The sequence below is a fragment of the Panthera pardus genome, unplaced genomic scaffold (genome assembly GCF_024362965.1).
Source record: "Panthera pardus isolate Hobbes unplaced genomic scaffold, ASM2436296v1 HiC_scaffold_13, whole genome shotgun sequence".
In the NCBI taxonomy this organism is placed as follows: domain Eukaryota; kingdom Metazoa; phylum Chordata; class Mammalia; order Carnivora; family Felidae; genus Panthera; species Panthera pardus.
In genome coordinates, this window is record NW_026526688.1 from 98,973,035 (window position 1) to 99,000,895 (window position 27,861).

The 27,861-nt window shown below is 33.6% G+C and overlaps 1 protein-coding gene across 1 annotated transcript in view; it reads right to left on the reverse strand.

Moving 5' to 3' along the window:
- FAT4 (FAT atypical cadherin 4) overlaps positions 1 to 27,861 on the reverse strand; it is a 180,560-nt gene that overhangs the window by 13,743 nt on the left and 138,956 nt on the right. Inside the window, exons 9-13 of the mRNA XM_019419174.2 lie at positions 22,615 to 26,964; positions 11,444 to 11,548; positions 7,215 to 7,522; positions 2,874 to 2,959; positions 1,818 to 1,997 (exon numbers count right to left, since the gene is read on the reverse strand). Coding sequence (XP_019274719.1) covers positions 1,818 to 1,997; positions 2,874 to 2,959; positions 7,215 to 7,522; positions 11,444 to 11,548; positions 22,615 to 26,964 — 5,029 coding nt within the window. The remainder of the gene's footprint in view (positions 1 to 1,817; positions 1,998 to 2,873; positions 2,960 to 7,214; positions 7,523 to 11,443; positions 11,549 to 22,614; positions 26,965 to 27,861) is intronic.

Genomic DNA, 27,861 nt, shown 5'->3' on the forward strand with positions numbered 1-27,861 from the left:
TAAAGTGCAGAAGAAAGGCCAAGTTGAAGATAACCATTTAAGAGTCACCAGTTTTAAAGTTAGTACTTAAAACCAAGGGCTATAAAACATGATTTAAAGAATGAATATATATACAAAAGAGAAGGGGTCAACCAGATGAGAAAAAGAATCAGAGTAGAAAACCAGGATTGTACCATATGCTGATAGAGGTATTTTTAGGGAGAGGAAGTAATGAACGTTGGAATTCAAAGAAGATGAGAACTGACCATTGATTTTAGCAACACAAAGGTTATTGATCACTTTGACAAAGAACAATTTTTCAAAAAGAGAGAGGATGGTAATTAGAGAGTAAAATGGGATTAATAAAGTTTTTACAAAAATAAAATGGGAGAAATAGCAGCATGGATTTAAATGAGGAAAGACATGCCAAGGAGACAGCTGGACTATTGTTTTTAGAACATTGCAGGGGACTGAGCCTTTTACATAAAAAGGGGTTGGTCTTTATGGGAATAGGAGCAGTTCGTTCATAGTAATAGGATGCAATGTAGACCATGGGATGCACACGTGCATGGGCAAATGTGGAGGAATAAGCTTTTGGAAGTTTTCTTTTGATTGCTTCCATTTTCGAGCAAGGTAGGAAGCAAATTCATTAGCTAGGAAAGATGGTACAGGAGTGATATTTGGGGTCTGTGAAAAGGGGAGGCTGGAAAGTAATTGAGAAAAGTGAGCAAATGATTAAACTGGGGAATAGAATATGTTGCCACGCAAAATCATGGCCGCATTAGAGATTAGTAATCACGAATTTGAAGACAATGAACTCCTCCAGAGCAAGAATCTGCCTTGTTCATTTATTTGTAACTAACCTCAGTCTAAGTGCCTAGTTCAAGACTTAGCTTTGCTACTCACCAGCTTGTTGACTTTGAGAAAGTTTTTAAAACACTGAGTAGCTCAGAAATTAATATTATCTATCTCATAAAATGGTTGTAAAAGTTAAAATAGACTAAAAATATTAAGAATAGTATTAACCACAGGGCTTTTAATATATTAATAAAATTAGAAACAAGTAAAGTGTATAATAATAGTTAAAATAGGGCACATTCATATGATGGAACAGCAGGCAGTCATGAACCTCACAATGAGGTTAAGAGTGTTTGTCTCTGGGTGGTGCATAGGATACTTTATATTTTTCTGAATTTTCCAATTTTCATTATGAATAAGATTAATTTTTAAAATAAAGTGTGTTATTTTCACAATTCCAAAATCATTGCAGGGAACCTTAACCAATAAGCACATAGGAAAATAAAATGTTTTACAATTAATCAAATTATTGCTTGTTAAAGGTGTACTAAGGTATATTTTGAAATATATGTTTGTATGTAAAGCTATTTAATATCAAATGTTTTTTTTGTATACATTATTACTAACATTTATACATCATTATGTGGCAGATACTTTTCTATGTGATTCATCTACTTGTCATTATAATCTTCACAACTGTTTTGAAGCGTATATAGGCGTAAAAGCATACGTATATTTTTCTTACACTCCAGAAAATAAGAGTTAATTTTCTAAGTAAATATCACATTTTATGCCAAACAGTAAATATTTAAATTTAATAAGTTAATTAATTCAAATAATTTCTGTGTTAACTGTAAAAGTTAGCTGGTGGTAATTAAATTAAATAAGTAAATAAATGAAATGAACATTTAAAATTCAAAACAATGTAAAACATTTGATACTTTTAGAACTGTGGTCACAATAATTTCAGCTTTGGATGCTCAATTATCATGCATTTTGTTCATTTTTATTTAAAATAATAAGAAATAAAATTGTCATACTGATCTAGGATGCCTTGTGCTGCCAGAGCTTGGCTGGGTTCCAGAGGCCTTCCATTGACTGCAAACTCCATTATGCACCCAACAAAATCATGGCTTTCCACGTGTCCTCTCCTCTGAAGGATCGGATCTAGGGATCTGATACCTCCAACTGTGACTCGATTTGGCTGAACGTCAAGAGTCCTACATGAGAAAGCAAAGATAAGTATATTAGCTCCAACATGATAGATTTCAGTAGAATGTTTAGCTTTAAAAAGAGTGAATATAACTTTCTGGCATGTGTTATAGCGTGGTAAATTTGAATGGAAAATATTACCTATTGATGCATATTCCCTTACAGATTTCTACAGGATTATTAGGTTTTCAAGGCATGAAAAATAATAAAACTTATGGAAGTGACATTTTCAGTTAGCCAAATGGATGTATAAAACAATGCTGAATTAGCAAGAAGCAGCATAACATCAGAGACAAGATAAAGTGCAGCAGAAATAGTGATTATATTAATGTTAGATTAATTAGTGTTAGATAATATTAATGTTAGATTATACATTTTTCTTCCCCACAAGATGATAATAATGCCAATATGTTAATTAATGTCCTAGATGATATGTCAATATTTATTTTTCTCTGTTGTTATTTCTGTTAACATCACTTAGGTTTTAGATGGCATAATTCTGTGTCTCTTCCTGAGGTGCCATTGAAAAGTATCTGTGGATAGTTGTGGTATACAACTTCCAAAGGAGGTAAAGACTGGGATCTTTAGTCTAGCCTTGCAGGACCCAGGTCATAGGCAACAATTTCATGATCTACTCAAAGAACACAGGCCATGTTAGTCTTTCCTTCCTCTATTTGTCCTCATCTCTCCCATCTCGTGTCACACCATTTTTACATATTTTTTATACTCATTATTAACTTTTTATTTACAGAGTAAAAATTCCTTTGGAGAGCATAAAATATTGTAAACTCTCATAACACTTAGCATAATAAAATTATTTTTAAATGTAGAATTTCCTTTTTAAGGTCAAGTAATAATAAGATCAAAGGAATAATTTTACTTACCAGTCATCTGAAACTGCCACATTACTGACAGTGCAATACCCTGGTTCTTGGTTCTCAGAACAAGAGTCCACAGTTAAGGAAGCTGCCTATAAAGTAGGAGAAGGAAACATTCATCCTGGGTTCTGCTGTCCCTATTGTCCTTTTCGGCCAACACTGCCCAGTACTTGTTTCTACGTGGACATGATTTTGAAGTTGTGATAACATTTTGGCTTAGTATGTTATGACATAATACACCTATAATATCAAATTTTGGGCACATATTTCTTTTACATGTCTAAAACTGTGACATTATTACATATAAGAAGTGGGAAGTACTTTGAAAAATCTTCACCAGGCCTCTTGTGTATAAGTGAAAAACCGATAGGGCACCTGGGTGGCTCAGTGAATTGACAGTCCAGCGCTTGATTCTGGTCAGGTCACGATCTCACAGTTTGTGAGTTTGAGCCCCGTATCGGACTCCATGCTGACGGTGCAGACCTGCTTGGGATTCTCTCTCATCTAGTTGATATTTTCAACTAGAGAATATCACATAGATATTTATGAATGACTCAACTAGGAAAAAAAACACTTTAGATAGTGGCATAATATTTTGATAAATCTTAACATAATTTTCTGATTTTCTAAAAGCTTCATGATACAGAACGTCTGAGGGGAAGTTTTATTTGAATAACACCCTATGCAATTTAATCGTCAGAGTTAAATGTGCTTTCTTGTACTGTTGAATTTTTCTACCAGTACTGCTGTAAATTGACATGTTTGTATCCTGTCTATTCAGTGATTCAAAGCTGAGAAGTTAATGATTTTGCCAGTTTCTAACAAAATCCCTTTGAACTGTAGAAAATGACAGGTTCAAAATCCAGTAGGGATTCTTCTTTTGGGGCCTTCTTTTGGGTCTTTTCTAAAATAGGAAGATACTTTTTTCCTCTGACTGAAGTACTAATGACAAAGGTATTTTTTTCCACATTTGGTATTATTTAAAACTTGATAGCCACATACTACAAATGAAGTGAAAGAATTTTTTTTCTATCACTTTTGGCATACACATAGTACCTCTTTTTTTTTTTTTTTTTTTTTTTTTGCTTTCCCTCTTGCTCCCAAGTCCTAAATTTAGATAGAATTAAATGGTCATAAAATTTAAAGGGGCCTTGGAAGTCATCAGATAAAATCACCTATTCTACATAAATGGCTGTTGACAATATCTTAGCAATATAGTTATCTCCCACCTGCTATGCCCCATTAGGATGCTGTCATTATTAGGAAATCACTGTGGCTAATGTAAGCCCCAATATACAATATCGATACCAGACTCCATATGCTTGTTCTAATTCTGTCTGTTTGAATAATGCCAGAGTAAATGGATAATCAGGAATATTGGACTTTTCTAAATTTGTATTCTCCTAAAGGTCTTCCTCTGAGAATACTAGTTTGGTATTAGGCTGGTTTAAAAAAGCTCAGGCAGGAAGGTGCATACTAACTTATTACTAACCTAAAAAATTATTATTGCCAAGATTTGCTTGTTATACCCCTATTAGAATTCACTGAAGTCAGTATGATTTTTTAGGCACTACTCATAATTAAAATTTATTGAGATTAAAACATTTTTTCTAACCTCAAAAGGATGTATGGAGCCATGTTTTTGAAAACTCAGGATGACTAACATTCAACAAGCACCTATTTAATATCAAATATTTAAAAATATATAAAATATATAAATTTTTATAAAGAAAACTATATGTAAAATATACAACAATATATAAAATTTTAGATATAATTTATATTAATCCTTGCAATAATACCAAAATGTGGAGATATTATTCCCATTTATAGACCACTTTGATTTTCTGCCCAACCCCTTTTCAAAACACAACCCATCTTGAATTATTATCAAATACAGTCTCCAAATGAGTATTTTTCAAGTAGATTTTTTTTTTAAAATTATTTTTAGAATATCAATGTTTTAAATTACTGTTACTAGGGGCACCTGGGTGGCTCAGTCGGTTAAGCTTCGGACTTCGGCTCAGGACATGATCTGGTGGTTTGTGGGTTCAAGGCCCAGGCTGGACTCCTCACTGACAACTCAGAGCCTGGAGCCTGCTTCAGATTCTCTGCTTCAGATTCTGTGTCTCCCTCTCTCTCTGCCCCTCCCCCCTTATCAAAAATAAATAAATAAACATTAAAAAAAATAAGTTACTGTTACTAAATTTTATTCTCGTTTTGGTCTCATTTTCGGAATATCGGGGATAATTTTTTAAGTAAACATTTTATAAATTAATATATGTTAGAATAAAGTTATAGTTGCAGAATGCTAATACCAAGTTCATAAGAAAATGGAAGACAATATATAAAGTAATATAATATATAATTTAAATGATTCATAAATTTTCACTAATACTTTTATTGTTTCCTCACTTATATTTTAATAAATTACAACTACTAGCCTTGTAAGACCCTGAATGTAACACAATGGATATGGAGATATCAGTGGATGAGTATCTGAACATCTAACCTTGATGATGTTGATAAAATCATCTGGTCATCTTTATATCCATCATCATTCCTTTTTTTTTTTTGTCCTTTGTGTTTCTGTATTTAAAAAATTGTTTAAAATCTTCTTTTCTAAGTTATATTAGAGTGGAGGAGACAAAAGCCATTGTATCTGATGCCATTAAACACACACACACACACACACACACAAAACAAACAAAACAAAACCCCCAAAAATCCCACATGGATTTAAAGTACTGCTAAAAACAAATGGGGAATTTGATACTTTGATAAAGATTGTTTGTTATTTATGTTTGTCAGAAAAAAAATCAATATAATAAGATTCCTCCTGTCTTATGCCTTTATGAAATTTGTAATTAGGAAGGGCACAAAAGTTTTTCCTTTAAAACTGTGGATCACAGAAAAAATAGCAGAAATAGTTTCTATGTTCTTTCTATAAATTGCTTATATGTAGTCCAACAATATAAAGTGGTCCCAAAATTTAGTGCCCCAAAATTTCTATTGTCAGACAAATATATGATTCATTTGATCAGTTTCAAAACTATATAACTCACTGTATTTTTTATATTTTTCTGGATTGTCACAGAGCTGAGACATAAAACTATAATCATTTAGATCACATTTCTTCATTTAAAAAATGATTTCAGAGCATTTATTTTGTTCTTTTGGCTAATTTTTATTTCAAATATTTATTTATTTTTGAGAGAGAGTGCCTAAGCAGGGAAGGGGCAGAGAGAGAGAGGGAATACAGGATCCAAAGTGGGCTCCCCACTGACAGCAGAGGGGCTCCAACTTATGAACTACGAGATCATGACCTGAGATGAAGTTGGATGCTTAATCTACTGAGTCACCCAGGTGCCCCAAATGTTTATTTTAATACATGACTTCAACCTTTAACTCTATTTCTATGTAGGGTAGAATGTAAATTTTAAAGTGTAGTTATCATTTTAGAAGTTTGATGATAAAATCCAAAAATATTTTAAAATAGTTTTTGTTAGCATTTACTTTTTCAAAAACCCTTGATAGTTGTTGAAAATGGGGGTGGGGGAAACATGAAGAGATAGTTGGTGTGTGTGTGTGTGTGTGTGTGTGTGTGTGTGTCTTTCCATTCTAGATGTATTGCTCTGTATCAAATAGTTTCAAACACTTACAGGTAAAATACATCATGCATTTTCCTTTTTAACGAAAAAAATACTTGTTTAATGAACACAAGTACTAAATAAATACATACCGTCTTACTGTAACATGAGAGCCATATAATTAAGTGGAATATAATATGGAAATCTTGAATATTACTGAGTTTAAAATTCTAAAAATACTTTAGCTAGTCAGCAAACAGAACTTCATTTTATTGCAGTCTCATGTGATAGACCTCACAGATGACAGCGTATTGAGGAGCTAAGTGCAGTAAGGACTACTCACGACTGTTTTGGAATATGTGTTAGCATCATCTTTTATCAATAATTTATTTACAGAAAAGTTTTTTTCATTTGTTTTTAAATTGTTTCTTCAGTTAGGACAAGGATACTTACAAAAGTGGCCATTTTAAGTACAGTTCTGACATGGCCTTAAACATATATAGGAAATGTATAAAATGGAATATTTATGCACTAGGATGTTTTATTTACTTTGCTTCCTTTCATTATTTTTGAGACAAGTTGTTTTTTGTGACAGGCATAGCTGTCATGAGCAAAAGAAAGATTATTACCTACTTGTGGCTATAGTTCATACCAAAACTGGTTAAATTTGAACCTTAATTCATGCTTTAACTTGAAGGCCTGATTGACTGGATGTACAACAATAAAACAAGTTTTAACGTAAAATGAAATGTCTTACCATTCCTGCTCTCCGGGCAATCACAGTGTGAAAATGTCCATCTGACACTTTCTTCATAGTGGTGAGTTTATATGTACCACTGCCTAAATTATAAGAGAATCTTAATCTTTCTTCAGCAATTTCAAGGGCCAAAAACTCAGCCCGGTCCCCTGTCTGGTTGTCATAGTTGTAAAGCAGTAAAGCATGACTTTTAATAGTTGCAAATTTGACATAAATATAGTTGTTATTGGGGTCCAAGCTGGGAAATTCCATGTATGACAGCTCCTCAAATCCATAACTGTTCAACTCACAGTGCTTTCCAAAGACACCTGTAGATGAAAAAATTGACAAATTGACACATCAAATTCCAGTGAAGTTTTAGTAAATGATTTTGGTTAAAATATTTTTATGTTGCAATAATTATTCAGGTTTTACCAGCCTTATTTTGTATTATTCTCCAAAGAATATTGTCTAAATTAAATTGAAATAGAACAAATCAATGATCTTTAAGGCATATGAGAGATGATGAACGACTGTACTTGCTTCTCTTTGGCCAACTAAAAACCATACCTAAGTAGGTCCCATTTCTAAAAATTAGAATTAGTGGAATGGAGTATGTCTGAAGTTATTTCTTCCCTGGAAAACTTTCAAAATTAGTTTGTCACCATTTTAAAAGTTCTAAGATGCTGTAATTTTCAACTGAGATACTTCCCTTACAATACTTAATTCTTAAAAACAATTTTAATTCAATTGATGGTAAATTTTGTTTTGACCTTCAAAAAGAATTAATCACTACACTCATGATATTTTCGAGAGCCACTAGATTAGGGAACCACTGCTTTTAGGAAAGGAAATAACTGTCTTAAGTTTTTTATCTCTGTCTTGCTTTATACCTTCTTTGGGTATGATTTACAACAGACTACTTTAAAATAGTTTTCTGCTTTTTTTTTTTTTTTTTTTGAAATCCAGTATCCCCACTTGTTTGTGCTGGTTCTTTTTCAAACTTGAAAAATGAGTTTTATTGATGTTACAGTGCTACGCCAAAATTCTTTTCCCACAAATATTAGTAGACTGTAGCAAATGATTGGAAAATTAACCCATGCCAATACATCATGATTCTTATTAACTGGCAAAGGTTCCATTCCTTAATTTTGGCTGTATATCTCTTGTAAATGCGTTAAATTTAGTCAGGGAATTGTTAAGCTAGAAGAAACTAATGCCATCATTTTACAGAATATTTAAAACTTGCCTGAGGTCACAAAACCATGGGAGACAGAGCCAGAATTTGAGGCCAGATCTACTGATTGTCTAGTTGTTTTGACTACATCACATTTTATATCCAAATGTTCTTTAAATTAAAATGGCCTAGAAGTTGCTGTAAAAGCTTGTGTTGTTTATCTTTTCCTTCTCTGTCAAGGCTGAGATAATAATCATAAATATGTAGGAAATATGCATATGAGTTATTTCTAAACATTAGCTGCATTAAGGAAAAAGCAAACATATAATAGAAGTTATATCTATTGTCAATATTTCATACATTTATTTATATATCATAAATATATGATATATATCATATATTATTATATAATTAATAATGTGTATATATATAACATATATACACAAATTTTTAAATTTTATTTATATTAAATGTTCATTTACTATATTACATATATCTTGCTTATATATACAGGAAGAGTAATGAAAGTTAAAAGAACAAGCAAAGATGGAGCATAGAAATGAAATAGACTATTGAGTAAAAAATTGTACTGTGTGTTCTCTTAGGCCCCTTCTAATTAAAAATATGAACACGTGCTTAAAAATTGATTTATGCAAAATGAATATACATACTGGACAGATGTCCTACATTTTTATTCAAATAGGCACTAGATACAAATTGATTCATGAAAATATTTGTTTATGGAATATTTTTCTTAGAGAAAGGTACATTCTTGTTTTTAACATAAAATAAAATTTAATGAAGATTTTAATACAGCCCTCCAAATGAAATGCTGTGAAATAAATCTACATAAAGATCAGGTGAAATTATTAAAATTACTCTAATAAGGAATATTTTGTGTGTGGATAGTTATACATATATATACATACATAGGAAGTTATAGTTATACAGGCTTCCTTTATAAAATCGTAAGCACTTTATGCTTTTCTAAAACAAAATCCAAAAAAATAAAAATCTGAAAAAATTTTAAAAATCCAAACAACAAATCTTTCACTGATGAGAAAGTAAACAGTGCAAAATTTTTTCCCAATTTCAAAATTACAGTTAGGATGTTGTTTTATAGGATGCATGTGTAACTACCTCCAGCTATTTGTTTGAGGCATTCCATCTGTCATTTGTATTTGTATGGTTCACCCACATTCAATTTGAAAAGGAAAATACTTTATCCTTTAATTCTCTCTGGTCTCCAGTCATTCCAGTATTCTCGTTTTAAGGTTTTCTGTTTTCTTTTCTTTTATAAATCTTCTTTTGCCAACTGACAATGTCAAAGTTTACATAATGTTTGTTTGTTTGTTTGTTTGCCACTGGAAGAAACAGTGGGAGAAATCTGCTGCCAGCTGTATGTGATCTGCCTCTAATTTACATTGTTGTGCTAGTCGGCTTTCCCTGGGGAACTCAGGTAGGGTGAAGGCAAGGTCCATTTGGACCCCAAACACTTTTGCCCAATAGGCAATGATTGTTGTATCAGCTACCCTGCAGCAACGACTTGTTTCTATTTGGTATCAATTATCTTAAGTCTTCATATTTGCAACTGAAATGCAATGCAATCTCTAAAAATGTAAAAACCTTTCTTCAGTCACTTGAAAATTCATTTTTTCCACTTTGCATTCCAATCCCCTTATCTTTCATTCCAAATACAAGTTAAACCATGAAACCTGCTTGTGGTTATCTATAGAAAGCAGCACCCTTTAGGATTATAAAAGATTACTGAAAGAAGTTTTTAGAAGATCTAAAGTTGTGGTTATTTTGACCTTAATCTACTTTTCACTGCTTCAGAAGCATTGTTGGTGAGAATCTCAAAAAAAATTTTTTAAAAAGCAGGGATCCTGTAAGTGTCACTGAACTGAAAATAATATTGTGTTCTAGTTACTATATCATCTTGGGGTAGTTTTGTTTCATTTTTATTTTTTTGACTTTAGAGAAATTCCTCAATTTCTGGACCTCAGAACCACTGCTAAATGCATGGCTCACAATTAGTTACTTATATTCTGTTTTCCTTTATCATTCTACTGATGTTGTGCTTTGCGAAGATAAAACTAGATAGAGTCATGGAGTCATTTGAAAATGAATTAACACTACATTTTACTTTTACTAGAAATCTCAGATTCTGTTTTAAATTCTATTCTCCAATATATGTTGAGATTCACTTTTCAGAGTCCATACAGCACAATGATATGCTCAAAAGACTACAAAATATCTTTCTCTTCTCTTGTTTATGGAGAGAGATTAGGGTGTTTAATTACTGTAGGACATCTGGGGATGAATACTATATTGTGGGGTAAGGTATCCCTTAAATAAATGGAATAATCACAAAGCGCTGAAACAACCCAGGTTAAAATAAAAGCTTGCTCCAAAGCTGTTTTCATAGTCCTTGGTGGTCTCAGTGCTGGATAACCTTTGAGTGAGATCTGAAAGAAATCTTTTAGTTCATTCCAGTATGTCAATAGATACTAATGTGTTAAAAAAAAATTGTAACAACTTTCTTTTTCAAAAAAGACATTATTAGTCTGAATTTTAATTAGTTATTTGGTAGTATCTACAAAAAGCCTGTCATGAAAATTGCATGTCTAGTTATTAAATCCTTCTATTAGAAGTGAATGAACTAATGTAAAAAAAAGCAAAACAAACAAAAACCAATTCGATTAATTATCCTTAAAGATTTTAAGTAGGGAGTGACGTCTAGAGTGCTTTAAAAGATTTTTTCTTTGATATGTTCCAGGCTAAAAAGAAGTCATCCATAAATATTGAAGGGAAATGTCCTGAGGAGACAACATCAAATTCAATTATCTTGCATCAATTACTTTTCTAGTAATAATCAAAGCAATATATTCAAGGGCATTCCATAATTAACTTTTTAAAAATGTATTAAGCCTTTGTACCTTCATTTTGCTAAAACCTCCTGTGTAAAGCAACTAATATTTTCTTAATCACTCATGGCCACAATAAAATAAAATTGCTAAACTGTATGCCAAAATAGATTGATATTTTATATCAATAAGTAAGCTGAACTCACCAAATGGACAATGGCAATAGTATGACTCCACACCACTTTGGCAGGAACCTCCATTAAAACAGGGGTTACATTCACAGTAATTGACTGAAGATTCACACAGTTTCCCTGAAAAGTATCAAATTCATTTTTAAAAATCTTATCCAAACATATTGATACCATTACTGCATCACCATATGTAAAAATCTGAGAGATTTTATGTTCTGAGAGATCATATCTTGGAGAAAAGAAATATAAGAACATTTTACTTGCCATGAGAAAATTGGAATACCTCAGAGTTCAAAATCCTATTTACTTGTCTCAGTGTAAAGATGTGCATTAAAATAGTTGGGAAATAATTTATATAATCATCTTGGAAGGAACTACTGTTTTCAGGAAAATCACAAATGTGAACATATTTAAATGTTTTCACTGAACTTATTTTCTCTTGTCAGTGTTGCTTCTTTTTTCAATTTTATAATGAGATTTGAAAGTTCTATAGTATGATTCTCACTGTAGAGATTTCCTTGACTCAGATTTTTGTAAAGGTAAGAATCAATTTTGTTTAGCTTATTTGTCAAACTAAAATATTTTCCCTCTCCGAAATATCCCTTCACTTAAAAATTTCTGTTGTAAAAAAGAATAAGAAATCCAGAAACACATCATATATTTCAAATACTTAAGATTTACTCTTGACTACAAGTTATGGATACCTTGTCTTTTTTCTAAAACATTCACACACAACCAGCACGTCATTCAGTACCCAAGAACTCCTCATAGATCTTAAGTCCATTAATATTAACTATTACTGGCCATCTTCTAAGATGGGGATATGGCAGTCAAAAAAAAAAAAAAGCAGATAAGTGTCAGAACATGGCATTTCCATTTTAATGGGGGAGATTAATCCAAACAATAGGAAACTTTTACATTTCACAGATGAAAAAGAAGAGGCTCTTGAAGTCTAATATTTTGCCTAAGAAATTGCAAAACTATGGCACAAGACCAATGTAGGTCTGCTCCCATATCTAGGTTTTGCAAAGCTGTGGGTGAATACTTAGCCACTTGGTAGGCCAAATTTAAAGTTTATGGTCAGTCCTATCTGTTTTTGGTTGTTCCAATGTCACTTTTCTATAATTTTAAAATACTGTAATGACTTATTTGTTAGAATAGCTTCTAGTTTTCCAATTCCCAGAAACAATAAGATGGTATAGAGTTCTTTGTTAATTTCCACTTATTGATATGAGGGTTTAGTTATTTAATTAAATAGAGTTTTTTTCCAGAAAGTTATTTTCTACTTCTTAGTATAAGAACTAGAAATGTTTCTATGAGCATAGATAATCCATTTTATCATGATTACTATGCTTAAAACATAGTCAAAATTTTGTTTAATTTAGTTCTGTTTTTGTGGCTTGATTATGTAGCCACAATTGTTCCAGTTAAAATTATAAGCATGAGTCAGAATGCATGACATTGCTAACTAAACATGTTTCTCTACATCATAGGGTCATAAACAACATTTTTTCTTTATAAATAAAATTGGGAACCTCCTTAAAAGGTAAAACAATAACAATTTTAGAATACCTTTCCATTCTAAAGGGAAATAATGAAAATAAACAAGTTACCAATCTAGAGGCACAGAAATTGGGTTTTAAGCATTATAACAATTAGTTACATTTGAGAAACAGGCAGAAGAACTTTATTATAAGCCTGTACAATATCATAAGAGAGATGCTATGTCATAGAACTCTTTCCTGTGGCGTTTTCCAATTGGATTTCTGACAGATCATTCTAGAGAAGTGAATTTTTTTCTTTAATAAAATATTAGTATTGCCCAATAAATAAGGCCTATGGGCTGTACTTTTAATTATTTATTTGCTATCAGGAATGTCATATCCACTACTTGTATTTTTCTCCACTATAAGAACATACATAATTTTCACATGTGCTATGGGACTAAATAAGGTTTCATTTTCTTTTTTTTTTTTCTTTTGAAAATTTCTTTTAGAATTATGTTAAAAGTAGCATGTATTGAGTACAGTTGTTCTTGAACAATACAGGGTTTTTAAGGAAGCCAACCCCCCTCAGTTGAAAATCCACGTATAACTTTTGACTCCCCCAAGAGTTAATTACTAACAGCCTGCTGTCGATCAGAAGCTTTGCCAATAACATAGTCAATTAACACGTTTTATATATGTATTAATATACTGTATTTTTATAATAAAGTAACCTTGAGAAAATAAAATGTTATTAAGAAAATGAAAAGGAAGGAGAAAATACCTTTATAATACTGTACTATATTTATCAAAATATATATATACATATATATATATATATATGTAAATATATACATATACATGGACCCTGCACAGTTCAAAAGTGTATTGTTTAAGGGTCATGTGTACATAGATTAACATACTGGACAAATGCAGTCAGTAGAACACTTATATTATGAAAACAAGTTAGTGGGTTCCAAAATTACAGCTTTACTTTTTGATGACTGGAAACGGGGAGCAAAGAGTAACCAATTTAGGGAGCATGGGCATGAACAATACATATTTGGACTTAAATTTCCTCCAAGAAAAATATCTGTGTATAAAAGCCCAAGTCATTGATACTGTAAATCTCAAATACAACCTCTTTAGAATCTTGTTGGGAATGACTACCTTTTAAACTTGTGGTGTAAACAACAACAACAAAAGAAAATCAGGTGTTTTTTTTTTTTTTTTGTAATTTATATAAATTAGCTATCTTATTTACCTCTCACAAAATTAGAATTTAATATAGACATCTGAATTTAATTTAAATAGACACTATAAGCTATTTCAGTCCAAAATTAAGAATGGAAAAAAAAAACCAAATTAGGTAGACTTACTCATGTATTAAAACATATAGCAACTATGGAAATTGCAGAAGAAACTACAAACTAAGAAAATATTAGTTTGAGAATGAATTTCTTTTAAAAGTTAAAATAAATTCTCAATGGAATCTGATTCTTTGAATACACAACAATTTAAATAGACAGTTGTAAGAGAAAAATTCAGTCTTTCATTTTACGTTTTAATTGAAACCAGAGCTTTATTTTCTTACTTTTCCCTAGTAGATAAATATTTTTAAAAATGTGAAAAGTGACTTTGGTAGGGGTTAAATAAATGGATTTATTGTTGAGTTTGAGAAAAATAGTCTTAAATGTTGGTATTACAGTATGTAAATTATTTACCATTCAAAAATTTAGTTTGAGTACTCCATTTAATGAGGTTTTTTTAATAATTAGTGAATTTCAAAGAAGTTACCATACTAGATTCAAAGACATAATTTAAAAAACTCAATGTTGAAATTTAAATTATTATTAAAAAGACTTGTGTAATGAAGGAAAGATGTCATAATTTTACGTAGAATCAAAAGAAAGCCTTCAGTTGCAAATTTCTTAGGTTTGGAAAGTTCATGCTCTATTATCCAGTTAGAAGTCAGCAGCAAGTTCTGCAAACATCTATCTACTTAAATACTCGTGTTAATGGCATAATGTTTATTAGAGAACGCAGCAGTTTGAATTACTCTAACATAGAAAATAATCTGATGTGTTGGAGAATCCATATAAAGCTAAATCTTGGGTCATTAACTTAATTAAAGCTGCAAGTCTATTAACAATATTTGCCATAGCCTTGAGGCTTTGAAGTATACTGATAGGGCTTGCACAAAGAAAAGGATCTCAAACTCAAGGATCTGGAACTCAAAAGGCCTTGTTCTATTAAGATATGTTAGTTGTGACAGCAGTTGTTTACAAGCTTAAACTGGTCTAAGTCCTTTGACATCCATCGATTAATTGTGCTGATATAAATTATTTATCATAGATAGAAGGATGTATGCTTCAAGAAGTATAAGCTCTTAGCACCTGGAGAATAGGAATGCTGAAGATAATGCATAATTGGAGGCCAGTGTATCTACAGACTTTCCAAGATTATAGTTTAAACTTACAAAATAGATTTAGCATGTATCTTCACGTTTGGAGCAGAAGTTATGATGAATTCATAAACTGACCGTTCTGTGATCACCTATGGTCTTTTCAACAAGGACGCGTATTCAAGTTTCATTCATTCCAATGGAACATTTCAGTGTTGATTACGTGGAGCGGCACACTTATTCTCATCTGCTAATTTGTCCAGCTATGAGAATATGATTTCTGATATCTGACAGTCCATGTAGGCTTCACTTTAATATCTTAGACTGTACGTAATATATTATATCACAACGAATATTATTTTTGCACCTCTTGTATTTGTACATAGGTAGAAAGGAGACTATGTGAAACTATTAAAGTCCATTTTATATCTAAATTGATTATACTATTAATAAATATAATTCTACAGGAATGCAAGCTGGTGCAGCCACTCTGGAAAACAGTATGGAGGTTCATCAAAAAACTAAAAATAGAACTACCCTACGACCCAGCAATTGCACTACTAGGCATTTATCCAAGGGATACAGGGGTGCTGTTTCAAAGGGACACATGCACCCCTGTGTTTATAACAGCACTATCAACAATAGCTAAAGTATGGAAAGAGCCCAAATGTCCATCAATGGATGAATGGATGAAGAAGAGGTGGTATATATATACAATGGAGCATTACTCGGCAATCAAAAAGAATGAAATCTTGCCATTTGCAACTACGTGGATGGAACTGGAGGGTATTATGCTAAGTGAAATTAGTCAGTCAGAGAAAGACAAAAGTCATATGACTTCACTGATATGAAGAGACAAAACAAAAACACTGATATTTAAGAGACAAAACAGATGAACATAAGGGAAGGGAAACAAAAATAATATGAAAACAGGGAGGGGGACAAAACAGAAGAGACTCATAAATATGGAGAACAAACTGAGGGTTGCTGGAGGGGATGTGGGAGGGGGAATGGGCTAAATGGGTAAGGGGCACTAAGGAATCTACTCCTGAAATCATTGTTGCATTATATGCTAACTAATTTAGATGTAAATTTAAAAAATAAATAAAGTAAATTAAAAATTAAAAAAATAAATAAATCTAATTCTATGATATATGTTATTTATTCTGAATATTTATGCTTATAAGCTTTTTTACTATTTTTGCAGAAAGTAGCTTTTATTCACACTATTAAATGTTTCCCATTATTGTGAAAAAAGCTATGAAGATAGCTCATCTAAATATCCTAATCAAATAGTATTTTGTTTTATTACATCAAAAGAAAGTAAAAATATCATGTTTAAGAGCTGCTAGAAAGAAAGGCAAAGGGGAAAATATTTTATTTTTGTATTTTAAAACATGTACAAATACAATTTCAATGAGGCTACAGATGATGATGTATAATCACATTCATAATATCCATGACAAGTTTACAAATACATGTTTGTTTTCTGCAGAAATAAGAAGCATTTAAGCTTCTGGAAACCTCTTATTAATGCTTTTGTAAGTTGCAAATCATATTTTAAAGTAAAGTAATCAAAACAAGAAATGAGCCACTCTTCCATATCTCCCAGAAATTTTCATTTCCTATCTATTGGCTACATTTTGTTTATGTTCTATGGTTTTCTTGTCACATGATCATTGACAACATCCATGTATTACTGTTGTGATTTTGAAAGAATGACTCAGTTACAACTCCCATCTTCATGAAAGCAAATGTTTGCCAAGTTTTTCAGTAAAATTACTATGCACAACCTGTTTATAACTTTATATATGTCTGGAAAAAAATTCCTATTTATACTGTCAAATGTCATAAAAGTGATGAATGGACATATCTCATCCTCTGAAATATCAGGACTTACTTGAGAGCATAGGAAAACTTCTCCATATGGTAATACACCCTGGCACGACTCCAAATACCACACCTAAAATGCATCCAGATGTGTGAAAGTGGATGGGAAAGGTTAAAGGGGCTATGAACTAATTCTGTTAAGACACCCAGATTTGGGAATAAGCTCCATCTACCTGCTGCATTTTATAACACCATCCATTCCTATGTGAATGACTTAATGCAACATTGTGCTACAAACAATGGAAGCCTAGAGCAGGAAGACAAATGATAAGTGGTTACTGACTCTAATTGTGCTTTCTAATTAGTCTTCTATTAAATGTGAGAAATTTTCATTTGTATAGGAAAAGAAATACTGGATTTGTAGTTGCTAATTTCCTCTGGAGGAGGAACTGAGGCATGTTATGAACTTCTGAGGTATGAATATATGAAAGATATTCTCTTTTGATTTACTGAGGTATATATCGACAATGATGTAATTTCTGGTATTGTTAAACCTTGCGAAAATCTAGAAATTAATTTTTCACATGTCCTATACTATACTAAATTGATTCATTCTTTCGAATAACCTGTATTATAGTGAATCAAAGTTTCACTTAGTGCTATAAAAATTAAATTATAGAACAGTTTTTTAATAATGAAACATGAAGTGATTGTTACTGAATGTGAAGTCTCACTATTTTTTTTTCAATTTCCTTTTGGTCATTTTTCTAGTAATTAGGAAAAAAAGATCAGAAAGACAAGTTATACAAACAAATTCATTCCCTCTAAATCACTCATTCATTTAAAAAAATCCTTATTTCGTATGTATTATGTGATGCTATGATAACCAACTGGAAATTAAAATTTAAAATATATATATGGTATATACATATATATCAGTACTATACTGGTGGCAATGTGGTAATCACTATATCCCTTCATATCTTTTTATTGTGTTTGTTCTATAATTTTCATTTTTATACTTATACCTCTAGAGGACGTTCACACAAAATCCTTGTTCAGCTAACACTTAATCACCCCCTGTAGGATTCTTAGGATAAAGTCTCTTGGTTTGTGTCAGTGCATAAGCCACTCACTCTTTCAATCTTCAGCACAGTTTCTAACATCATATGAAATATGCAGTGGTTGTGTGTGTATGTGTGTGTGTGTGTGAGAGAGAGAGAGAGAGAGAGAGAGAGAGAGAGAGAGATGGGGAAATATCTGAGGATTATTTTAAACATAAAGTTTAAGAAAATCTCACAGTTTCAATTTGTAATGCCACAGACTTTAAAAACTGTTAAAGGGGGGGGGGTGCCTGGGTGGCTCAGTTGGTTAAGCATCCTACTTTGGCTCAGGTCATGATCTCACGGTTCGCGAGTTCAAGCCCCACGTCAGGCTCTGTGCAGACAGCTGGGGGCCTGGAGCCTGCTTCAGATTTTGTGTCTCCCTATCTCTCTGCTCCTCCCCTGCTCACACTCTGTCTCTCTCTCAAAAATAAATAAATATTAAAAAAAGTTAAAACCATTAAAGAAATACAGATTAAATTACAAAAACAGTAAACAGAGTAAAAAATATGGGTGATTGGAAATAGTTCTCATGATCTGATATTGAATGTACACAGGCTTTGAAGAAAGCTTTACTAAAGCATTAGTACTTAATTAATATTAACAAAACTAAAGCTGACTGCAATAAATATTTTTAAAAATTCATTCTATGAGGTACACATATGCTTAAGTATCAATCTTGTCTTATGGCTGACTAGCTCTTTAAGATGTTTTGATGCATTTACTCCATCTTCCTTAAGTCAGGTTAGCTGGTAAAGACTACCTGGAAGGAATAACTGAAAATGATCTTTCAGGCATTACCTTTACAAAGAATTAAACAGATACAGACATTTGAACAATACATTCTTCATTTAGTGTATGGAATAACAATTTGTCACTATGTTTCCTATAAAACAAAACAAAACTAAAACTATCAGACTTGAATGATCTGCTAGTTTTACTGGATGGACTGTGCATGTAGAATTTAAAACAATGAATTACATGAATTCAAAAAATAAAAGATCCATATTAATCATTCGACTTTGTTTTTTTACATCATTCTTGATCAGTTGGATTATCTCCAAGTATGCAAATGAAGACTAAAATGAGCTACGAAGAAGGACAGTATGTAAAATTACATAGTAATTGCAAACTATTTTTGTAACTTCAAATAACTTTCCTTACAGACAGAGGTTATGATCTAATCTTTGGAAGCTTTGGCTCTAGAGTCACCTGAGTGTAGGCTAAGTTTTCTACAACATAAAATAGAAGTAATAATCTTTCTATGCCAGATATTATCTCTTGACACTCAGCATCATTCCTATCCTTCTGAAGTACAGGGCCTGGGAGTCACAAAACTCTCTTTTCTAGACTCCTGTCCAGCAGGGCTCAGGTTTAGATTCTGCCAGGGGGTGAGTTGAATGATATCTGAAGAGTGAAAGCAAAGCAGGGGATGTTTTGGGACTCTTTGCAGACTGCAGGTAGACACGATGATCAGTTGTGGTTTCCTGCAGTACCTGCAACGTTCTTATTGCTGAAGTTAGTGGTGAATTTTCCTGACCTTCATTCTTAGGCAGTTTAACGATATTGTAAGCCATTTCCAAGTACTAAGTACCTTCCTACCTAGAAGTCTGGAAGTAATTTCAGTTCTTGACCAATCTCATTCTAATACACTATCTCATATGCTTTTTGTGAGGATCCAGTAGAAAAACGTACAAAAAGTTCTCAAAAGATATCATGGACTTGCCATAATACTCTATAGCAAATACAAACAAATGTGTGATGAAGAATCACATATAGAAATCACATATAAGAAAAAAATATAAAAATTGTATACATATAAAAAAGTATGTGATGAAGAATCACATACATAAAAAAAATAGAAAGGAGTCAAGTTTATAGTCAAGACTCATTTAGACCATCTTCTGTGCCATGCAAGAGGCAAGTTATTTAATCTCTTTTAACCTATCTGAGACCCAATATCCCAATATTTTTTGCCCTTAAAATAAGAATAATAATAGTGATAATACAGTTTCATTGAATTTTGAGAACTAAATGAATAAGTGAATAATAATGTCTATGATGCAAAGACTTTAAGAAGTGCTTTTTTTTTTTTAAGTTTATTTATCTATATTGAGAGAGTAAGAGAGAGCACAAGCTGGGAAGGGACAGAGAGGGAGAGACAGAATCCCAACCAGGCTCTGTGCTATCAGCGGAGAGCCCAATGCAGGGCTTGAACTCATGAACTGAGAGATCATGACCTGAGCCAAGATCAAGAGTGGGATGGTTAATCAACTGAACCACCCAAGCTCCCCTAAAGCAGTGCTTTAAATAGCCATCTAATAAATGATATGCATATTTAATAATGAAAAGAAAGGCATTCCTAAAAGTTTCAACTACTACATTTAGAAAAGTAGGCAATGTACGTTTAAATCTAATGTAATGAAGAAAGAAAGAATTAATGTTAAAGAATTAATTCTATGCCCAATCATGAAGCAACATTTATGCTGCAATCAGCATATGGTGCTTTTGCTCATACCCACGGTACTTTCCCTGTTTCCTATCTACTACCAAATGCCTTCACACATTTTTCATTTTAGGACTAAGTATAAACTCATTTTAAATCTAAATGTGAATGAGCATATTATACTAAAATGGACAAAAATAATCCTTATTGTTGAATTTTCAACAGAGGAAGTAATTTTTGGGGTTGGAGTAGGAAAGATTGAGGAAGATTTTCTAGAAATTCTGAACTGATAACTTAGATGGAGCCAAATTACTCACAATGCTAAGAATACAACTGTAGTAGGATTCACAACTTGTGCATTGAGGCTTCTGTCTTTTTAGAAATTCTGTGCTGCCCCTCTATAACACCACTACTAATACAACTAATTTACATTACTAGTTATTGAATGCTGGACACTCTGGTGGACGTTTTACAAGCATTATCTTTATTCATTACCACAAGCCTGAAAGATAAGTAAATATGATTAATCTCATTTTGCAGATGGAGAAATTGAAGGTCAGCAAGGTTAAATGACTTTCCAAAAGCTATAGTTAAATCAAATACTATCAAATTCCTGATTCTTTTCATTATACATTATTGTTGCACCTTTTCTTCATCTATACTTCAAGGATATTATTTTGTTAATAGGCAAAGCTTGTATGTTAAACCTTGACTCATTCACACTTGCTTTATGTCACTATCAAGCAATTCAATTCTTCAAATATAAAACCATTAGTATATACATGATGGGCACCTATTTGAAAATACAATATGTAAATGTATTTTCTTATAAAAACTTCTTTTGAAATATTATTCTGCAAGATATTTACCAAATTAAAAAAAAAACAAAACTATGTCCTGGTTTTATCTATTTTGCTGGTACTTTAAATTGTGTTTATAAACCCTGCAAAGCAACTCAATGTAATATATATGGACTAACAATGTATAGTGTGCAAATGACAGCAGAGAATTTTTCTCTCCTCAGACTTATTAAAAGCATAATATTTACACACATTGAAGGTGCACCAACCACTGATCAGTTAGTAGATAGATGATAGATGATAGCTAGCTAGCTAGCTAGATAATTAGAGACAGAAACTTATAGAGATATATGTATATTTGTACATCATACCCTGTTAAAATGCCAAAGACTAGTGAAACATATTTGCTGCTGTATGTTTTATTATGCTTCTAAAATGTCAAGGTAAATTGTGGTTCAGTTCTGTTGTGATTTTCCAGAGAAGTCAGGTATTATGCCTTCTACCTGACTAGTAGAAATACATGGCATTTTAATTTCAATCTTAACACATTGCTCTTGCTGCCCTCAAATATGGATCAAATTTCAGTAATAATGACAATGATTTTAAAAGATCATAAAAATGATGAAGATACACCAAAAAAAAAAAGATGAAAATAAAATAAAAGAATCAACAACCATTGTTGACATATTTAGGACATCAAATGGTCCAGGCCTTATGCCTTAGACTTGAGAACACTCTTATTTGAAGACATTATATGGTTTTTGCTCTTGTACAAGACATTTAGCAGATTGAGAGCTTAAACTCTGGAAATAACTGTGTAGGCTTACCACCTGACTCTATGACAAATCTGGGTCATCTCAGAAAACTGACTTACCTTCTCTCTCCTTCAGCTTCGCTATCTGTATAAACTGGAAAATATTTATCCCAACCTCATGGGTCTCTTGTGAAAAGTAAGTAAAATAAATACAGGTAAAGTCCTTAGAACAGTGTAGGCCAATAGTAAGTACTTAAAGCATTTGCTATGATTATGGAAAACCATTTAAAAGTGACAAAACACACTGCTTTCTCCTATACTTGACATGACTAAAGCCTTAGTGAAAAAGCCAAACATTGTCATACCTGTGTATCCAGTTTTGCAAACACAGTTGAAGCTTCCTGGAACATTTTGGCAGACAGCACCGTTCTTGCAGGGACCAGGCAGGCACTCATTGACATCTCTCTCACAGGCCCTGCCAGTGAAGCCATCTGGGCAGCTGCAGGAAAATCCTCCCACTAAATTGTGACAGGTCCCACCATTGTGGCAAGGGGATGGAAGGCATTCATCTATATCTATTTCACACCAGCTACCAGCATAACCTGGCAGACACTTGCATAAGAAAGGCTGCAGAGGTTCATTTGCCACAATGATGACTGGGAGACTCTCGTGGCTCTTTAATACAGAGCTCACAGCCAGTCTTCTTATACAGCTCCCTCCATTCTGACATGGGCCGTGAACACATGAGTCATGATCCACAGATTCTACCTTTACTCCACTCTGCCGGAGAAGGATCTCTTTGATGCTTTCAAAGAAGGTGGCTACACCACTGGGATTCACATACTGATTATTGTTTCGTTTCACAGCTGCTAAAAGAAACGTTCTATTGTTCTCCTCGTATGCACCATAAAGTTGCACAGCAGTCCCTAAGCCTGTCAGTTGGGAACTGGCAATGCGTAGAAAATGAAGGTAGTGGTTAGTCAAGAAGTCCTTTACTGTTGGAATGCTGAGACGCAGTAGGATGCTGTTATCCACAGTAGCATTAGAAAATCCAGCAAAGAAAACTCGGATATTGCTCGTGACTGTGCTGTGAACTCCATCATTGCTAAGGACAGTGAGATCAAACGTGCCGTCTGTTGACCTTGGCTGTGAATTCAGATCACAAGTACCCCTCGGAATACTGAACAGGCTTGTAACTCCTGAAGTAAGGGAGCAGTGGAAGGTATCTAACACATCCGGATCCTGCGGCTTCACAGAGCCTAATATCCCACCAGGAAATAAATTGCCATAATAATTAACAAATATCTCCACAGTCCGAGACTGTGAAGGATTGTCATTTTGGTCTATAACTGTGATATGCACGGTTCCTGTGGAAGACATTTGAGGAACACCAGAATCCCTAGTAATCACAGACAGGTAGAAGTCTGCAATCTGTTCTCTGTCAATCTCTCTGGTTGTGCTCAGAACTCCAGCAGTGTTCAGACTAAAATAATTGGTGGCAGGACCTGTGCTCAGCAAGTAATAGGTAAAAGGGCCTTGATTTGGAGGGAGATCAGGATCAGTGGACTGAAGGGTCATCACCAGAGTTCCTGGGCGTTTGTTTTCCATAACTTCACCTTCACTGATGGTCAACATAGGTCCATTATCATTTATATCTTCTAGGGTCACTAACAGGGAGGCACTTCCTGTAGCGGAGGGGGTCCCTGAATCAATAGCCAACACCGTGAGATTATAGACAGGTAGGGTTTCTCTGTCTAATTCTGCTGTGACAGTGATCTGTCCCGTCTGTGGATTAATGGAAAAGGCACCATTTTCGTTCCCTGATCCAATGAAGTAAGAAAACCTGCTCCAGCTGGGGACAGAGTCTGAGTCAAAGGCACTGACAAATGTCACATGGGTTCCAGTTGGGACCCCTTCACTGATCTGAACACTGTAGATGTTTAAACTAAAAATGGGTGGGTCATTGGCATCAAGTACAGTGACGTTTACAGTGACCTCGTCTATATCGGCACCTCTAATGCTGCCAGAATTCTTGGCCAGTACCTTCAAAGATACCCTCTCTTCTTTTTCCCTATCGAGAAGGCCAGAAACATAAATCTGCCCAGTCTTCTTATTGATCTGGAAACCCTTCTTCCTACTGTTACCAAAAATCAAATAGTGTACCTCCCCATCGGTGCCCAAATCACGGTCGCTGGCAAACACTTCTCCAACAATTGTGCCTTTGGGAGCTGCTTCTGAGATTTCAAAATAGTAAAGTTTGGAAACAAAGCGAGGCACGTACTCATTTGTGCCTTTTAATTGTATATTAACAGTGGCAAAACTGCACCTTTCTTCATCAGGGACATTGAAGGCTTTCACAGTAAGATGGTAGCTCTGCTTGGTTTCAAAATCCAGGAAGCCCTGAGTGGTGATGACTCCTGTGTTAGGATCAATGACAAAGAGGTCGCTGTCAGATGACTGGACGGTGTATGCAATCACAGCATTGGTTCCCGAATCAGCGTCTGTAGCATTTAGGTGGATGACTGTTGTTCCACTTGGGGCATTTTCCAAAACAGTAGGGAAATATTCATCAGGGAAGAATACTGGAGAATTGTCATTCACATCGATCACATTTACAGTCACGCTGCAGTAACCAGTTCTTGCAACCCATCCTCCATCTGTTGCAGTAATAGTCATCTCATGTTTCTGGCATAGCTCATAATCAAGAGCTTTGGCTAGTGTTAATATACCTGTGGAGGAATTGATTGCAAAAATGCCTTCTTCGTTCCCTGAAGAAATACTGTACCTAATTAAGCCATTCATCGCTGCATCTCTGTCTCTTGCAGAAACGGTTCTGACAATGGCCCCGATACTATGGCTTTCAGGGATGGTTGCACTCATGTGACTTTGAGAGAATTCGGGCGTATGGTAGTTTTCCTCAGTGACAATTATTTGAACAGTTGCTTGGGATGAAAGCGGAGGGTTTCCTTTATCTCTTGCGGTGACAGTAATCACAAAGTTTTGATTTAAGTCAGAGATCAGGGAAGATGCTACTGAAATCCACCCTGTACTGTTGTCCAACTTGAATTTTCCGAAATGATTTTCATTAGAAATCAGATACTCCACTTCAGAATTCAGTCCAAAATCTCTATCATCTACTGCTGTAACTTTGATTAACTTCGTACCGACTTTAACATTTTTGGTGACCGGAGTAAAATATTTACCTTTAAGAAACTGTGGTGCATTGTCGTTACTGTCCACTGTGTTGATGGTAACTGTTGTCTCACTGAGTAATGAAGGATTACCTCGATCTGAAGATGTCACTATAAAACTGTGTCTGTTGATGTTCACATTACTGGTGCCACTGACATTTTGGTATTTTAAGACCTGTTTATTGAAAATCTCTCCTGTGGTGGCGTTAATCCTGAAATACTCTGACTGAGATTTTATAAAATAAAAAACTTGCCCATTTGATCCCTCATCAGGATCTGTTGCAGATACCTGAGTCACTTTGGAGCCAATTTCAGTAAGTTCAGGACAATCTAAATAGTAAGAGGGTCTGCTAAATCTTGGAGCATTGTCATTGACATCTGTCACAAATATCGTGACATCTGTACTCACAGTCCACCCAGAATCATGTGCGGAAACTCGGATTCTGTAACGGTCCGTATCTTCTCTATTTAAAGGTCTGCTAATTACAATATCCCCTGTGCTGGGATTAATTGTAAATGGAAGACTTGTGTCCGTTATAGAATATCTACTGATTGCATTTACACCAATGTCTTCATCAGAAGTTGTGACACGTGTAACTGTGTATCCTAAAGGGGAATTTTCAGGAACATAGGCACTAAATATTTGAGAGAACCTTGGGGCATTGTCATTTTCATCTAAAATGTTAATGATGACTTTTACTGAGGTACTCTGAGAAGGGGAGCCTTTGTCCGAGGACTTTATGGTGAGCACATACTGCGATATTTTTTCCCTGTCTAACGACCGAATGCTTCTAATTTCGCCAGTGGCGTGATTAATAGTGAAACTATGTTCTTTGTTGCCATTAACAATTTCATAATCTAACTGTCCATTGGGTCCACTATCCTTATCCATTGCTGAAACAGTAAGAATTTTTCGAGGGGAGAGGTTTTCCAATATTTCAGATACAAATGGATCTTCCTTAAAAACTGGGGAGTTATCATTGACATCTAATACTGTTAAGTCAAGTTTCTCATAAGAGGATAGAGGAGGGAAGCCTCCATCTCTGGCCTCTATCCATATAACATATTTTTGTATCTTTTCAAAATCTAGAGGTTGACTAATGGACACTTGCCCTGTTAACTGATCGATTTGGAATGTACTGCCGAGATTCCCACTTGCAATATAATAGGACAAAGGTTCTCCTCTCAAGGAGGACCCAGTAATGGTGGTGACAAGAGTGCCGACTGGCTGGTTTTCAGGGAACATGAAAGTCTGTTCCTTGGCTCTGACTTTAGGGAAATCTGCCTTGTTCACAAACCTAACAGTCACTGTGGTAGAATCTGTCTTTGGAAATGAGCCACCGTCTTTTACATGTACAGAAAATGTCACTTCTGAAGCCCCATTTAGTGGTCCAGCTGCCATAATAGCTCCCCTCAGTGGGTCAATGTGAAATTTTTCAGAGTTTCTGCCCGAAAGAGAATAATGCAGCTCAGAATTGGGTCCAATATCAGCATCTGTGACTGTAACCGCAAAGACGAAGGAACCTATAAAAGATGGAGCGTACAGTTATAATCACATGGAACCCAAACAAAACATTTGATAGTGGATTAATGTATACAAAGTATTATATTGCTCCCTAGTATAACTTAATTTTCTCATGATTACTGGGAAGAACAGTAACTCCTATATTATCTCTGAAGTTCCCAAGTCAAATCTACTTAATGGTAGTCTTTAGGGGCTGACCTGCCATTTTCTAACTAAAACCCATATGGTCTACTAGATTTAATACTTTTCAGTATGCCTTTGAGAAAAGCACAGTGAAGAGCAATGGCTAATCATTCAGAATTATAGTTCCTAGGAGAAAAATTGTACATAAGACAACTTTCAACAAACATGATACTATGTGAGTTCTGCTAAGAGCTACGTTTCTGCCCAATGAAAAAAGATAATTGCTCTCTTAGGTCTTAAAGTATCTTTGAATTACCATACATGTAATCAAGTCAACAATATTTTTAATACATTTTTTAAAATTACTGTGATTCTTTAATTCACCATTTTTTGGCAAAATTCTTTTATCTGTGATCTATTATCACATGGAGACAAAATATATATACATATATGAATACATATATTCACAAATCAATTAGAACAATTATAAAGTAGTATGAAATAAGAACTGAGGAAGAATGGAGTCAATTTGGATTCCAAAAGTTAGTGCTTGGGATGAATGCCAATGAAACAGATTGTAGCAGAAATACGCAGGAAAACTGCCATAAGGACATGTTTTTGATGTACTCATTCAAAAAACCTTTTCCAAACCTGTATTCATACCCTACAGTAAAGTTTGTGACAAAAGCGAAAAGTCTTTTATTAAGGCCAGTGATTCTTATTAATTATAATAAGTCTAATGAGGAAAAGATGCTTAAGCATTACATACTCCC